The 13,191-nt window shown below is 57.6% G+C and overlaps 2 protein-coding genes across 4 annotated transcripts in view; one reads left to right on the plus strand and one right to left on the minus strand.

Moving 5' to 3' along the window:
* Nucleotides 1-2,132: 2,132 nt before the first annotated feature.
* HAPLN3 (hyaluronan and proteoglycan link protein 3) lies at nt 2,133-7,115 on the plus strand. 2 transcript variants are annotated; one of them, XM_059858542.1, is made up of 6 exons: nt 2,190-2,277; nt 2,778-2,911; nt 3,821-3,967; nt 4,207-4,587; nt 5,731-6,033; nt 6,179-7,115. In XM_059858542.1, the coding sequence occupies exons 3-6, from the start codon at nt 3,841-3,843 to the stop codon at nt 6,457-6,459; spliced, it is 1,092 nt and encodes a 363-aa protein (XP_059714525.1). In that variant the 5' UTR covers nt 2,190-2,277; nt 2,778-2,911; nt 3,821-3,840; the 3' UTR covers nt 6,460-7,115. The 2 variants fall into 2 exon arrangements, with proteins under 2 accessions (XP_059714524.1, XP_059714525.1); XM_059858541.1 differs by lacking the exon at nt 2,778-2,911 and having other exon boundaries at nt 2,133-2,277.
* A 906-nt stretch (nt 7,116-8,021) lies between these two features.
* The window catches only part of ACAN (aggrecan), a 67,729-nt gene continuing 62,559 nt past the window's right edge, over nt 8,022-13,191 (minus strand). For both annotated transcript variants that reach the window (XM_059858539.1, XM_059858540.1), the window contains 5 exons: nt 11,976-12,134; nt 11,544-11,626; nt 11,088-11,232; nt 9,866-10,048; nt 8,022-8,452 (listed from right to left, as the gene is read on the minus strand). In XM_059858539.1, coding sequence (XP_059714522.1) covers nt 8,364-8,452; nt 9,866-10,048; nt 11,088-11,232; nt 11,544-11,626; nt 11,976-12,134 — 659 coding nt within the window. In that variant the 3' untranslated portion in view covers nt 8,022-8,363. The remainder of the gene's footprint in view (nt 8,453-9,865; nt 10,049-11,087; nt 11,233-11,543; nt 11,627-11,975; nt 12,135-13,191) is intronic.

The raw sequence follows: 13,191 nt of genomic DNA on the forward strand, positions 1-13,191 counted from the left end.
ATCACAAGATCCTCCATCCCACCAGGAATGTGAGTGTTCCTGCTGGAATCATCCTGTGCAAGCAGCATTTCATGGACAAATCTCTGGTGAGGCCACAGCAGAGCTCTCAGGTGCTGGCTTTGAGGTGGGGAGGATGGGGATGACACTTTTATGGCTCCCATTCAGCCAAGTGCTCAGCCAGCCCTAGACACGTGCCCTAAACATGTGCTCCTGGGTCAGAGCTTCCCTGACCCTGCACAGCTTTGCTCAACCTGAAACCTGTGGTCACACCCAGGTACATCTGTGGGAATAAAAAACAAAGGAGATGAGAGGTGGGAAGGAATGAAGGAGATCCCTTCTTCCTCAGGGTCTGCTGGTGGCCAGATCCTTCCTCACGCCTCTGCCCCCTAGGAGGTGATGGAGAAATTGCCGGCCACAACCAGACAAGAGTGGTCAAAGGTGAGGCAGGAGCTGTTGCTGAAAAGAGGTGCCAGAAAACATCCCTGTCCCCTTCTCTGCTGCTGCTCCCCTGCTCAGGCCGGGCAGAGAGAGGATGGCTGTTGGCAGGTGCTGTGGCGCAGGCAGTGCAGGACACTGTGGGGCTTGTTCCTCTGTTCTGGAACAATGGGAGAGCCATGCCAGGGAGCAGCGTGCCCCAACAGGGCTGTCTGTTTTCTGTACAGCCCGGGGGTGGAGGGAACCATCCCGATTGCTGGATCACCAGAACAACTTGGGCAAGCAGCTGCAGCGGGGCACTGACGGCCAGGATGCAGCTGGGACACCATCCCACCACCTCCTCCGGCTAAGTGGCAGGGCTGGGGGTAGCAGCGACCCTCGGCCAGGATGCAGGCAGCGCAGTGGCCCCATGCCGGAAGATGTAATTGTCCCTGCATTGTGGGCTGCGGGACAGGCTGCTCCGGGCAGGCGAGCAGGCGGCGCGCCCGGCCGTCACACTCCCGCGTCCCGGGGCAGCCCGGCTCCGCCGCGTCCCGCCTCGGCGAGGGCTGGCAGGGCTGGGGGTGTGCAGGCAAAAGGAGAACAAGGAAGAGCAGTGCCTCCAGACCCTGGGTCCCGCAGCCATCCCTGGTCGGGGCTTCCCACGGGGAGCGCGGGCTGTCTTGCCGGCGCTGGCGGCTGATAACGCCGTTTCCTTGCTGGCTGCTCGCTATCAGCGTGGCGGCGGCGGGCAGGCAGGATCACACCCCGAGCGCTCCGTGCTGGGCGCTGTCCTGTCGGGAAGGGCTCCCGGCCCCCTTCACCCACAGCCAGCCTCGGGCCGTTTATTTTTACACGGGTTGTTTTCTTTCCGGCTTGAAGCCATCCTGCACGGCGGCAAGAGCTGGACCGGGGCCCCCACGCCTCATTTCCTTGCCGTAAAATAACAAAGTGGGGGGTGAAGCGGCGCACTGGACTGGGACGGCGGGTCGATGGGTCAGGGCACACGCCGCATCGTGGTTCCTCTGTTTGTCCCTTCTGTCTATCCCCTGACCGGCATCCCCTGGCGGTGCCGCCGCCGTGCTGCCCTTCCTGAGGACTCGATCCTACTGGAGCTATATCTGCCTGCCTGTGTGCCAGTGGGAGCTGGCATGGAGGGCATCACCCAGGTTTAGGGATGATGCCCTCCCAGATGGGTGCAACTGGGCACCCCGGAGTTTGTGCCCTGGTTTCTGTACCTCTGCTTTGTCCCCACAGCATCAAGCAGACCCTGAAGAGGCTGAACCCTGCAGCTCAGCTGTCTCTCCTGAATTCCAGAGCAGACAGGCACTGGGCACAGATCACTCTGTGCCACAGCCCACCTGTCCTGAGCTGCTTGTGCCTGCACTGCTCCTGCCACATGTGTGTTTGCGCCTCCTTTGTTTGGAGACTGTGGCCAGTCCCCTCCACTGGCATGTGGCACAAAGGATATCTCTTCTTCCCTGGCACTGTGGCTTCACCGGGGCTTTGCTTGGGACATCACAGGATCCCACCAGCCCCAACAGGGCATGTTTGTCCCCAGTGCTGCCCCTTCCAAGTCGAGGGCAGTGCAGGCAGCTGGCACACCCCAGATAAGGTGTGTGAACAGCATGTGGGCAGTGTGAGGACACACGGTGAGGCCATCACCCAGGCATGGTGGGCAGGCGGGGTCCGGGGGCACCCACCCCAGCTCCGGGCTGCGAGCAGGGGGTTGGGAAAGGCGTGTGTTTCCCTTTAAGAGGCAGGCCCTGGAGCTGCTTCCTCTCAGCCTTGCAAGAGCCCTAAACACAGTGCATCTGCCTGCAGCCTGCCTGCACGCCTGCCCGCAGCCTGCCCGCAACCAGCGTGAGTAGGGCTTGGTCCCAGTGCTGGGACTGGGGAGGGCTGGCACCCCGGGGCGATGGGCACCCTGCTTGCCGCGAAGGGCAGGGGGGGATGGCACTGCCGTGGAGGGAGCCGGGCATCACTGCTATAGGTGCCAGGCATTGCTGTGCTGGGCATCGCACGATGCTCACGGCGCTGCAGCCGAGAACGCTGGGCACATTGCACGTCACTGCAACGCTGGGTTCTGGGGGAGGTCACCAGGTACTGGGGGGCAGGGGAGCAGGGCTGGTGCCCTGCAGACGGAGGTGTGAAGCTGCCGTGCTTCGAGCCCACCCTGTGTCGCGTGGGCAGCACGTGTCCCGGCAGTGTCCCCGCGTCTCCGGCGCCAGCAGCGCCGCAGCTCCCGGGGCTGTGCCGGCGCTCCAGCGGGTGCACCCCGCGCCCTCGGGCACCGGCTCTGCTGGCCCCACTGGGCGACAAGTGTGGCTGCACCCCATGGTGAGCAGAAGCACTGACTTCAGGGGAGAGTCTGGGATTGAGCAACCTGTGGTGGGAGCAGCTGGTTTCACGTCCCGGACCCTGGAGAGCACCACCGAACCCTGTGTTGGACCCTTCCGGCTTGAGCATCTGCTCTCCCACAGCCCCCTGGCCCGGGGTACGTTTGCAGGCACTGGCAGACTTTTCTAAGCGGGGCACAGATGTCAGACACCCCCCTCGCCCCCGGTGTTGGAAGGAGTCTGCCGGAGGCTTGCCGGGTGCCGGGCCCCCTCTGCCGGCTCCGGGAATGCTCACAAGCAGCCAATTCTGCTGGTAGCACCCTGGGTGAGACCCGTGCAGGGCACCCTTGAGTGTCCTGGCCCCCAGAACTCGGGACAGTGCACATTTCTGGTGTCGTGGGGTAGCCAGGCTACTCCCCACCGATGGAACGTGCTTTGGCAGCCAAATGTGTTGCATGGGTCGGTGCCAGCCATGTCTGTGATGCAGAGCGGCAGCCCTGAGTTGGACTAAGGGTCCTTGGCCAGGACGGTGAGTGCAGCTGGGCTTTGTCCGGAGCCGGGGCAGAGGAGGCAGCCCGAGCTCTCTCCCCCACTCCTTGGTCGAGTTGCACGCTCGGCTGCCTCTGTAAACCGAGCTTGCTGCTTTACTGTGGGGCTCAGCCACTTCTCTCTCCCTGCACCCCTATGTGACCTTTTCCCAGTACTCCCCGTCCAAAGGACACCCTGGGACCACATCTCTCCAGCTGCCCGGTCCCCAGCTTGCTCTCAGGCCAGGTGCTCTCCCCAGTGGGCACCCCCACAATGGGGCAGCAGTGGGGAATGTGGAGGTGTGCGGTGTGAGCCAAGCGGGAGGATGAGGAAGGAGGGGACTGGGAGCACAGGCAGGAGGGCGGGTCTGGGGGCATGGCTCAGGCTGCCTGCACTCTCCCCTGCGGGCATACAAGCTGCTCTGCTGACTCTTCCCACCCTCTCCTTGCACTCCTGGTATGATTAGCACCACTGCCAGGCAGTGCTGGCTTTCTCCTGGCTATTTGGGGGTGTCACAGCAGTCTTTTCCCCCTCTGCAGCCCGGGCTTGCTTCCCAGCTATGCTGCTGCTCCCACTCCTCCTGAAGGCCACCCTGCTGCGCCTGGCCAGTGGCTCCTACCACCCCTTCTACAACGGCTTCTACTACAACCACATCATGAATGACAATGGCGACGAGCAGGACAAAGGTACATTGGGGACACTGGGGGCTGGCAGGTTGTCACAGGAGGCTGAAGGATCCCCCTGCCTCTGGGTGGGGTAGAGACCCATCACTTGGTGGGATGTAGGGCCCAGAGGAGCTGGTGGGAATGCTTCAGGAATACTTGAAGGATGCTCATGGTAGAAGAGGTGGTGGCTGGAGGGAAGGTTTGGGGATGCCCAGCCCTAGATCCTGACCTGCCCATCGCACCTTCCTACTTCCCCCCAGTGGATTACTTCAGTGGATCCAAACTAGTGGTGGAAGCCTCCAGGGACCCTGTCTACAGCTACAATGGTGCCAATGTCACCCTGCCCTGCCGCTACCGCTATGAGCCTGACCTGGGACCTAAGCGCAAAATCCGCATCAAGTGGTCCAAGCTGCGGGACGACTACACCAAAGAGCAGGATGTGATGGTGGCCATTGGCAAGACCTACGTGGCCTTCGGGGACTTCAAGGGCCGTGCCCACATCCGCAAGGCTGGTGAGGCCAGCTGGCACGAGGCCTCACTGCTCATCAGCGACGTGCGCTTGAAGGACGATGGCAAATACCGCTGCGAGGTCATCGATGGGCTGGAGGATGAGAGCGACGTTGTGGACCTCCGGCTGCAAGGTGGGGGCATGCTGGGGACCACACAAGCCTCTGTGCCAAGCCAGTGAGCCTGGCCTTCCTGTGGTACCTTCTCCTTTGGGGACAGAGCAAGGCAGGGGGGTTGGAGATCTTGATCATGGCAGAAAGGGGCTGGGATGCTTGGTGTGATGGGACAGTGGCTTGGGGCTGTGTGGCTCTGGCCTTAGGAGTGAGTGAGCCCAGAGGTGTTTGCCCAGCTGGGACACCAAGGGTGCTGTTGGAGTCAGAGTTGGGAGTGACCCCACGGCTGCAGCAGTTCCTGCCTTTACCCGCCCATCTTCCCACTGTGCTGCATTACATGGAGCTGTCCCCTCCCCTCCCAGCTCTGGATATCCTGATACATCTTGTGCTGATCCTTGGTGACTGGTCCAGCCTCTCTTGCTCACTTGTCATGAGGGACCTGACTCAGCCCTGACACTGCTTTGGAGCTCAGAGCTGTGGAAATGTCCCCATTGCTTGTCCCTGCCCCACCCCCTTGGTCCCTGGCCCTGCCTCCCGCAGTGACTCGTCCCTACCAGTCCTTGTGACTGTGTCCAAAGGGGTGATGCCCGTGGTTCTGTTGTCCATCCATTCCTACAAGAGAGGTTCATTCATGCCCATGCTGGTGGTCCATGTGTCCCCTGGGACCATGGGGATGCTGACCCTTGTATCCCTGTTCCTGAAGCCTGTGCATCTCCATGACAATGATCTCTCCATCCCGGCAGGGGTGGTCCATGCCTCCCTGGGACCACTGTCTGTGTGTTCCCAGGACTGTGGTCTATACAACCCGTGGTGCTGGTCCCTGCATCCCCATTACAGTCTGTGCATCCCCGTGATATATATATTATAGTCTATGCATCCCCATATATGCAGGTGCTGTCCCCGTGAGGGGGTCCTTGTGTCCCCAGGACCAAGCCCGTGTGTCCCTGTGCCACCAGATGTCGCTGGCAACTCGCTGCTGGCGCCTGCATGTCCAGAGCGGCCCCATCCCTGCATGCCTGAGCCTTGTCTCCGCCACACGGAGGGGGTCCCTGTCCCAGAGCCTGAATTTGACACGGGTCAGGGACCCCTGTGACTCCTGCTGGGGCTGGGCTCGGGTTGGTTGGGCTGCCCCCGGAGCCATCTGAGTGTCCCATCTGCCTCCAGGCATCGTGTTCCCCTACCAGCCTCCCCGCGGGCAGTACAGACTCAATTTCCACGAAGCCGAGAAAGTGTGCCAGGACCAAGGTGCCATCCTCGCCAACTTTAACCAGCTCTTCCAGGCGTGGAGCGAGGGGCTGGACTGGTGCAACGCGGGCTGGCTGGCCGATGGCACAGTGCAGTACCCCATCCGCCTGCCCCGCAAGCGCTGCGGGGGCGTGCACCTCGCCCCGGGCATCCGCAGCTACGGCCCGCGGCACCGGCACCTGCACCGCTTTGATGCCTTCTGCTTCTCCTCCGCGCTAAAAGGTGCGTTCTGGGCCAGGCGTGGGGTTGGGATGCTCGGAAGGTGCTGTGTCCCTCACTCTTAGGGCCTGGGTGCGGTTGTTCCCGGCATTCCAGATGGGGATGCTCGGGATGGTGCTCCCCTCTCACGCTCCGCTCTCCCTCCTAGGAGAGGTTTTCTACATGGACCGCCCGGCTGGGATGACGCTGGAGGAGGCCAAGCAGAGCTGCCAGGATGCAGGGGCCGAGATCGCCCGGGTGGGGCAGCTCTACTCCGCCTGGAAGTTCGTGGGGCTGGACCGCTGCAATGCCGGCTGGCTGGCAGATGGCAGTGTCCGCTACCCCATTGTCACACCCCGGGCCAACTGCGGCCCCGCGGAGCCCGGTGTCCGCAGCTTCGGCTTCCCCAGAAAGGGCAGGTTTGGAGTCTTCTGCTACAGAGAGAGATAAGGAGCCGGGAGGGATCCTTCTTGGATGAAAGACGTTTCCATCCTGCCAGTGCCCACTGTTGGGCATTTCCAAGGGCTGTTCTGGGGGTGACTGGGGGGAGGTGGGATGGGGGGAGGTTTCTTTTTGTTTTATTTTGTTTTGTTTCCTTCCTTTATATTTTCCACATTTTGCTCAGCAGCTGGCACTTGCAGCTGCTTGGGGTGGCTGCCAGCTGGGCAGTGTGGGACAGTCCCTGTCATGGGATGTGCGCAAGGATGATCCCCATGGGCTACTGCTGCCGCCTCACTTGGCCGTGCCACCCCATGGGTGGTGACCCCTTCCTGCACTGGCAGCTTGTCACTGACACCCACCTGCCCTTCCAGGCTGGTTCTGCCTCCCAGTTCATGAGGCAAGGCCTTGAGGGAGTGAGACAAGGCTGGATTTGGCCAGAGCAGAGAGCAGGTATCTCCATTGCATCCTGGCTCCTCTTCCAGCCCCATCCATGTCCTGATGAAGGATGCCATTGTGCCTGTCCCTGCCAGAGCACAAGTGCCTTATCTCTATGTGCCCCTTGCCTGATCTCCATTTGAGCTCTGGTGCCTTCTTCTCTGAGCATTGGCTATGGAAAGATGTATTTTTCTGGACATCTTCTAATAAAATGGTGGAGAAAGCCCTGAGTGACATGGCTGTGTCCCCATCTCTGTCCCAACACAAGAGAAATGTCTGCTGTGGAGAAAGGATTTGGGGATCCCTGGCTGTCTCATCCTTGGCTGAGCATCATCTCATTAGTGCTGGCTCAGCTCAGCTCCTGCAAGGGCCTCGTGTTCCCTCATTAGGGAGTGTTAATTAACCCCCTGGGTGTCAGGACTGAAAGCTGCAAGGTGAAGCAGTTCCTACTGGTCATAGGTTTTAGATGGGTTTTTGGCATCTAGATGGGTTTTTAGGCATCATGCAGGTTAACCCCCTCCCAAACTGAGAGCTGAACGGGGAGGGCAGTATCCTACTCCCGGGTCCTTCACTGAGGTCTTGGGACACCTCTCCCACCTCCGTGGTCCCTTAGGTGCTCCCTGGGGCCGAGCCATTCCTGTATATGTTGGAGAACCCTCTTTGGGTTCCCCTTCCTTCTTTTTTGCCTTGCCATGGGAGACCCCTCTCTTCCCAGCTCACCAGACATCCCTCTTCCCTATAAAAAAACCAACACCGACCAAGTGCCCGTTCCGATTTCACTTTCTTTATTATTTATCATTCTTTCAAAATAGGATATGTTCAAAAATATAAATAGGTGCAGGGAACGCTGGTGCCCCGCACGGTCCCCTGGAAAGAGCACGTTGTCCCAGGACGAGTGCTGTGCTGCAGAGGGGGCAGTGGGGAAGCAGAGAGGGCCCACAGCCCCCAGCACCTGGGTCCTGGGTCTCACCATCTCCTTGATCCCTCCTCCCACAGCTCCTTCCACCACAGCCCCCCGGCCCTCCCCACCCGTCCTGATGTGCTGCAGCAGTAGAAGGATTCTGGAAAAAAAAAAATAAAATAAAACCCCAAAAGGTGCTGTTCACCCTGGAGATTAAATAACAGAAATAATTACATTGTTCGTGGATAAAATCAGGAAAAAATAATCATCTTTATTATTTAACTTAACCCCCTGCCCTTTGCAAACCCACCCCCCTCCCTGTCCCCAAAGGCACGAAGATAATTGGAACCGGACGGTTAGTAAAAATGCTGAGATCTAATTCGTTTTGCTTTGGTGCTTGGAAAAACAATTTTTTTTTTTTTATATATATACACAAAGTTGGGTTTGTCTTTAATATAATTTTTTTTCCTTATATGACAAAAAAGCAACAAGAAGAAGAAGAAATCGACTCTGTTAATATAACTGTTCCGTTAAAAATCTCTCTTTCTCGCTTTCCCCCTCGGTCTCTCGCCCCTCTCTAATGGGTGCGTCTGTGCACGGCGCTGCCGCTGGGTTTCGACCGGCTCCTGGGGCTTCTCTTGTATAGCCTGCGCTGGTAGCTGGAGGCTGTGGAGAAGAAGAAAAGGCACCTTGTTGGCAGGAGCCTGGACAGAGAAGCTGCTTGTCCCACGCTGGCAGCCCCGGCCCCTGGCTCCTGGAAAAACACGGGCAGCCGCAGGCAGCGCTGCCCGGGGGCGGCAGCGTGTGTCCCGGCGCCAGCCCGCCCGCACACGCACAATCGGCCCTTCTCTCGCCCTGCCCCGGCCCTGCTTCACCCTCGGGAGAAGGTGCCTGTGGCTCGGAGAGAGCCTGGGCGGGAGCATCATCTCCACGGCTGCTTGTCCCATCCCTTCCCTGTGCCTGGCCAGGAGGGCAGCTTGTACCCATCTCACCCACTGCCCCATAAATCCCTAAATCCCCAAGCACAATATGCATTAGTAGTGGGATGTGCTCAGGGCACAGGAGAGGAAACAGCCCGGCCTGGCTGGCAGGGACAAGGTTTCTGCCTGATTTTTGCTGCCAGTCTCCCTCGAAGATGGCGTGCTCTGGTGTGATAATTGCAGGAGGGTTTTGGTGGAAGCAGCAAAAGCTGGTTGGGAGCAGACCAGGTCTCTTGATTGCTGGCAGTTCATGCTGGGAACAGCCTGCAGCTCTCCAGACCCAAAGCAGAGCCACAGGAATCAGCATCTTGGTCTGCACCAGGCAGCCGCCCTTGGACACCTCCTCCATCCCTCCTCCTTTCATCTCCTCCCTGGGCAGAGGTTTGTCCCTTAAGCCTGTATCGGCTTTCCCTGGCTGTAGGACCATTGCTTAATCTGCCTTATCTGGAACTGCCCAGCAGGACCTGGCAAGGAGGCCACTGGACAGATGTGGTTTGTCTGGGGCCAACAAGATTCTTGGGAAGCTGCAGGCAATCAGGGATGGGACAGGGGTGTAGGCAAGCCTGGGCGTGGGCTGGGACACCAGTGGAAGAAGGCTGACTGCCATCAGCTGGAGGCCTGACAGAAGGAGAGTCAGGAACCCAGCCCTGTGCCTTGGCTTCTATCTGCTGCAGGACTCCTGTCTGCTCCTAGCGCAGGGGGACACCAGGGAAGGGCTTGGGGACACCATAGCTCTCCCATCCTGCTCTCTCTGTTGATGCAGGTTGTGCCAAAACTCACCCTTTCAGAAGCCATTTATTTTTCCTTCTCTGAGTAGCCTGGGCCATTGGTAAGCTCCTTGTTGCCCTTTCCTGACTCTGGAGCTGCCCCTACCGTTGGTGGGTCTCCAGGGCAGTCCTGCAAGCCAAGCTCCATGGTCCCCACCTGCCCCCAGAAGACATCAGCTCCCATGTCCCCATTCCAGAGGAAACTCCCAAGAAGTCAAGGGAACCACGGTGTCCCCCTCTGCCTGGCTCAGAGCTATCCTGCACCGCGATGATGCCCCACATTCCCAGCTCCTTCCAGCTGCAGGGAGGCACCAGCCCTAGCCCAGACGTACGGTTTAGGCAGGATATCCGTGGCTGCTCCCACTGCCCGTCGGGCTGGCAGCGGATGGTGGGCACGTGCCGCTGGATGTAGCCTGGCTCGCACTGGTACCGCACCATGGCGTTGATCTCGTAGCGCTCCTTCTTCCGGCCGAAGGTCCTGGCGTTCTCCACGGCAGGGGGGTCCCCACAGGCCACTGTGGGAGATGGGCAGATGTTGTATTGCAGTAAATAGTTTATTTAGTTGTTGTTTCGCACTGGGTTATTAGAGGTTTGCACTGAGTTGTCTTTATATTGCACTGAATAGTTTCTGCTATATCACATGGTTTGTTCTTCCCCCTCTCCTATCACACGGTTTCTCCCTCACCCACCCCTGTCCCCAGTACCCCCTGGTGATCTATTCCCTGGTCACTCCCTCTCCTCGCCCCTCCTTACTGGTATCCCATTGGCCGTGGTCCTCTTCCTCCTCCCCCCATTCCCCCGGGATAAAAGTCTCCTGCCATGAGCCATGAGGTCTCTTCCCATGCGGGTTTTTCCATCTGGTGGTTTTCAAGTCAATAAACAGAGGACATTCGTCCCCACGTGGAGAAGAGCACCTCTTGTCTTTTGCTTTCATCTATGTAAGACCGTGTGGGCTGGGGTCCATAGCTGGCTGATTGGACCCAACAGCCTGTCCAGACACGGTTCTTGCAGGCAGAGGCTGGAGGGTGAGTGAGAGAGCACCAGCCTGGCTGAGCAGGCAGCTCACACCCAGGGCAGGCTGGGCGGGCAGAGCCTCATCACTCTTCCACAAATAAAACCTTAGCTCCCTTTGAGATTGCCTCTGTCCACAACGCTTAGGGGCAGGGGGATATGGAAATCCTGTGATTTGAAATTAAGCAGGGGTCTGCCTCAGTGCTCCACGCCTGCCTCCTGGAGAAGCTGTGAGAGCTGAGTATCGCAACAGCTGTCTGTGTCTGTGGGAGGGCACAGAGCTGGTGTCTGGGAGTGATGCTGCAGCCAGGGTATGACTCTGTCTGAGGATGTTGAATCTTAATGGCTTGTCCTATTTAGTTTCAAGTCCTTGTGAAACTTTCTCCTCAAGCCTTGGCCAACTTCTGTTTCTAATTCCTTCTATCTCTTTGATCACCCTTTGCACTAACAAAACCCCCATTCCTGGGCACTGGGCTCTCTGCTCCAGACCCACAGCCACCTACTGAGTCCCCCGTCCTTGCCAGTATGGCACAGGGTGCTGACCTGTTCCTTTCTTGCAGGTGAAAGGGAGGTGATAGTTGCAGGGAACATCATTCCATTCGCCTTTCTCGTGCCAGATCATCACAACGCAGTCCTCGCCCGCCGAAAAGAAGTTATCAGGTTGGTTGGGCCGCCAGTTCTCGTATTGCTGCCGAGAGAGAACAGTCCTTCAGCTAAGGTTGGGCCCTGGTCTCTCCTACTCCCTCCCTCATCCTCACCCCACCTCTCTCACACCTCTCTCCAGCAGAGCCTGTGGGCTGCCAGCACTGCCCCTACACCAGTTATTTCTGTTGTGATGCTGCCCGGGACCCGACCAGCATTTCTAGAGGCTTGGAAAAACCATGAGCCCTACAAAGTTTAGGGGTGCCTCTACTCAATGCCCGACCCATGTAAGCCATGGGGCCCTTCCCACCACCCTGAAAAGCTGGTGCCTGCTCGTGCTGTGGGCTCCAGGCTCACCAGGGAGTGCCCGTCAGACCAGCGGAAGTCGTTCTCCACAGCTCTGTCACTGAGGCCGATCCACTGGTAGTCCTGTGCATGACCTGGAAGAGCAGGAGGGGGAGAAAAGAGTCATGGCTGTCCTACACATTGCTGGAAGCATTTCTTTGCCATCTCAGCTGTCCCTGGCCCTGGAGCCTCTGGGTCATTCAGCTGCCTCCCAGTCAATATTCCCCAACGCCCTTTTCCCTCACATCATGTTTGTCCAGCTCCCTCCCCACTCAACTGCCATGAACATGTGTGCACCCATACAAGGATGAGGCTTTGCTAGGATTCATATCAGCACCAGTGGGGCAAGTGGTGGTTTTTACACCACTTTGGATAAATCTGCATGTAGATTCAGAGTCCAGTGGTTGGACCCATGCCCAGTCTTAGGCTGCCCTCAGCACTCACTGTTCACAAATTCTTGTTCCTCTGGAGTGATGATACTGCTCAGGTGGGCTTGATGTTGTCGACATCTGGTCTCTGCATCCATCCAAGTCTCCCTCTCTTCAAAATGCCTGTAGCAGTGGCCCTGGAACTTAGTCCAGCCTTCCTCACAGTTTTCCAAGTCTGAAACACACAGAGGAAGGATGAAAAGGAGTTGGTGCATGTGTCTGAAAGCTTTCAACTCACCTCTTAGCAGCTCATGCTCCCATGGCATAGGACAGCATGGTCACTTTCACTAGAAAGCACACCCTGACACCTTTGCCTGTAGGAATTCCCTGGGAAAGTTGTCAGAAGGCATCCAAGACACACAGAGAGGGCAGCCTGTGTGGAAGCCCCTGTGTCTGCAGTGACACAACCAGTGCTACTGGAAAGCTTGAATGATACAGACATTCCTGAGAAATTCAATCCCTGTGTAATGTTCCTGGTCTGTTTCTGAGGAACTGACCAAGCAAGAACACCTCTCTTTCCACTTGTGCTGGCCTGCAGAGTTCTCTTGCTTCGGAAAAAACCCTCCAAACCCCATACCCAGATGTCCAGAATCAATGCATATGTCTTGAAAGTGAAAGAGGGGACCATCAGAGGTGGTTCCATCACTTGATGTGATTTTGGAGCTCTGGAGGAGAAACAAACCAACCAAGATGGGTGAAAAGAAATGGGGACAGAAACTTACCACAGTGGAGAGAGAGAAGTAAGTCTCAATGAAAAAGCTTGGAAGCTGCTAAAGAAGTACAAACACTTCTCAGCTTTTCAGAAGATCTTTTACCATCTGAGAAATATTGAGGAACTTAACACACTTAGTAAGAAAAATAAAACCACAGATGGGGGAAAGTAGAGACAAATGGACAAACCACCAGAAAAGACCTTCAGCAGTTCCCACGCAATGCAACACCACACATCTGTCTGCTACATGTGACTGAAGGAAACAAAAAATGAAATGTGTTTAATCTCAGCCTTTCAGATGCCTGATCTACCATCCTTTCTCAGGCCCTTGCTGCTCTGAGAGTCGTGGGCTTCCATGAGCCCTCATGCCTCCCTCCCTTTTCAGTAAGGTTTCCTCCACTCAGTTTCTTTCTTTGTTAGACTTGGTAGGTTAAAGCACTTGTCACTTTCAGTAACACCAATTCCTCCTAATCCACCTTTCTGGTGTTCTTCCAGCTGGAGATTGCAGGCACTCCATAGA

Source organism: Haemorhous mexicanus, chromosome 13 (assembly GCF_027477595.1).
Source record: "Haemorhous mexicanus isolate bHaeMex1 chromosome 13, bHaeMex1.pri, whole genome shotgun sequence".
NCBI classification, from domain to species: Eukaryota; Metazoa; Chordata; class Aves; order Passeriformes; family Fringillidae; genus Haemorhous; species Haemorhous mexicanus.

Excerpts from the sequence above, each read along its gene's own strand:
- HAPLN3 (XM_059858541.1), top strand. The coding sequence starts at position 3,841 with ATGCTGCTGCTCCCACTCCTCCTGAAGGCCACCCTGCTGCGCCTGGCC. Across the intron at positions 3,968-4,206 it reads TGGCGACGAGCAGGACAAAG|TGGATTACTTCAGTGGATCC; the intron begins GTACATTGGGGA and ends ACTTCCCCCCAG. Across the intron at positions 4,588-5,730 it reads TGTGGACCTCCGGCTGCAAG|GCATCGTGTTCCCCTACCAG; the intron begins GTGGGGGCATGC and ends ATCTGCCTCCAG.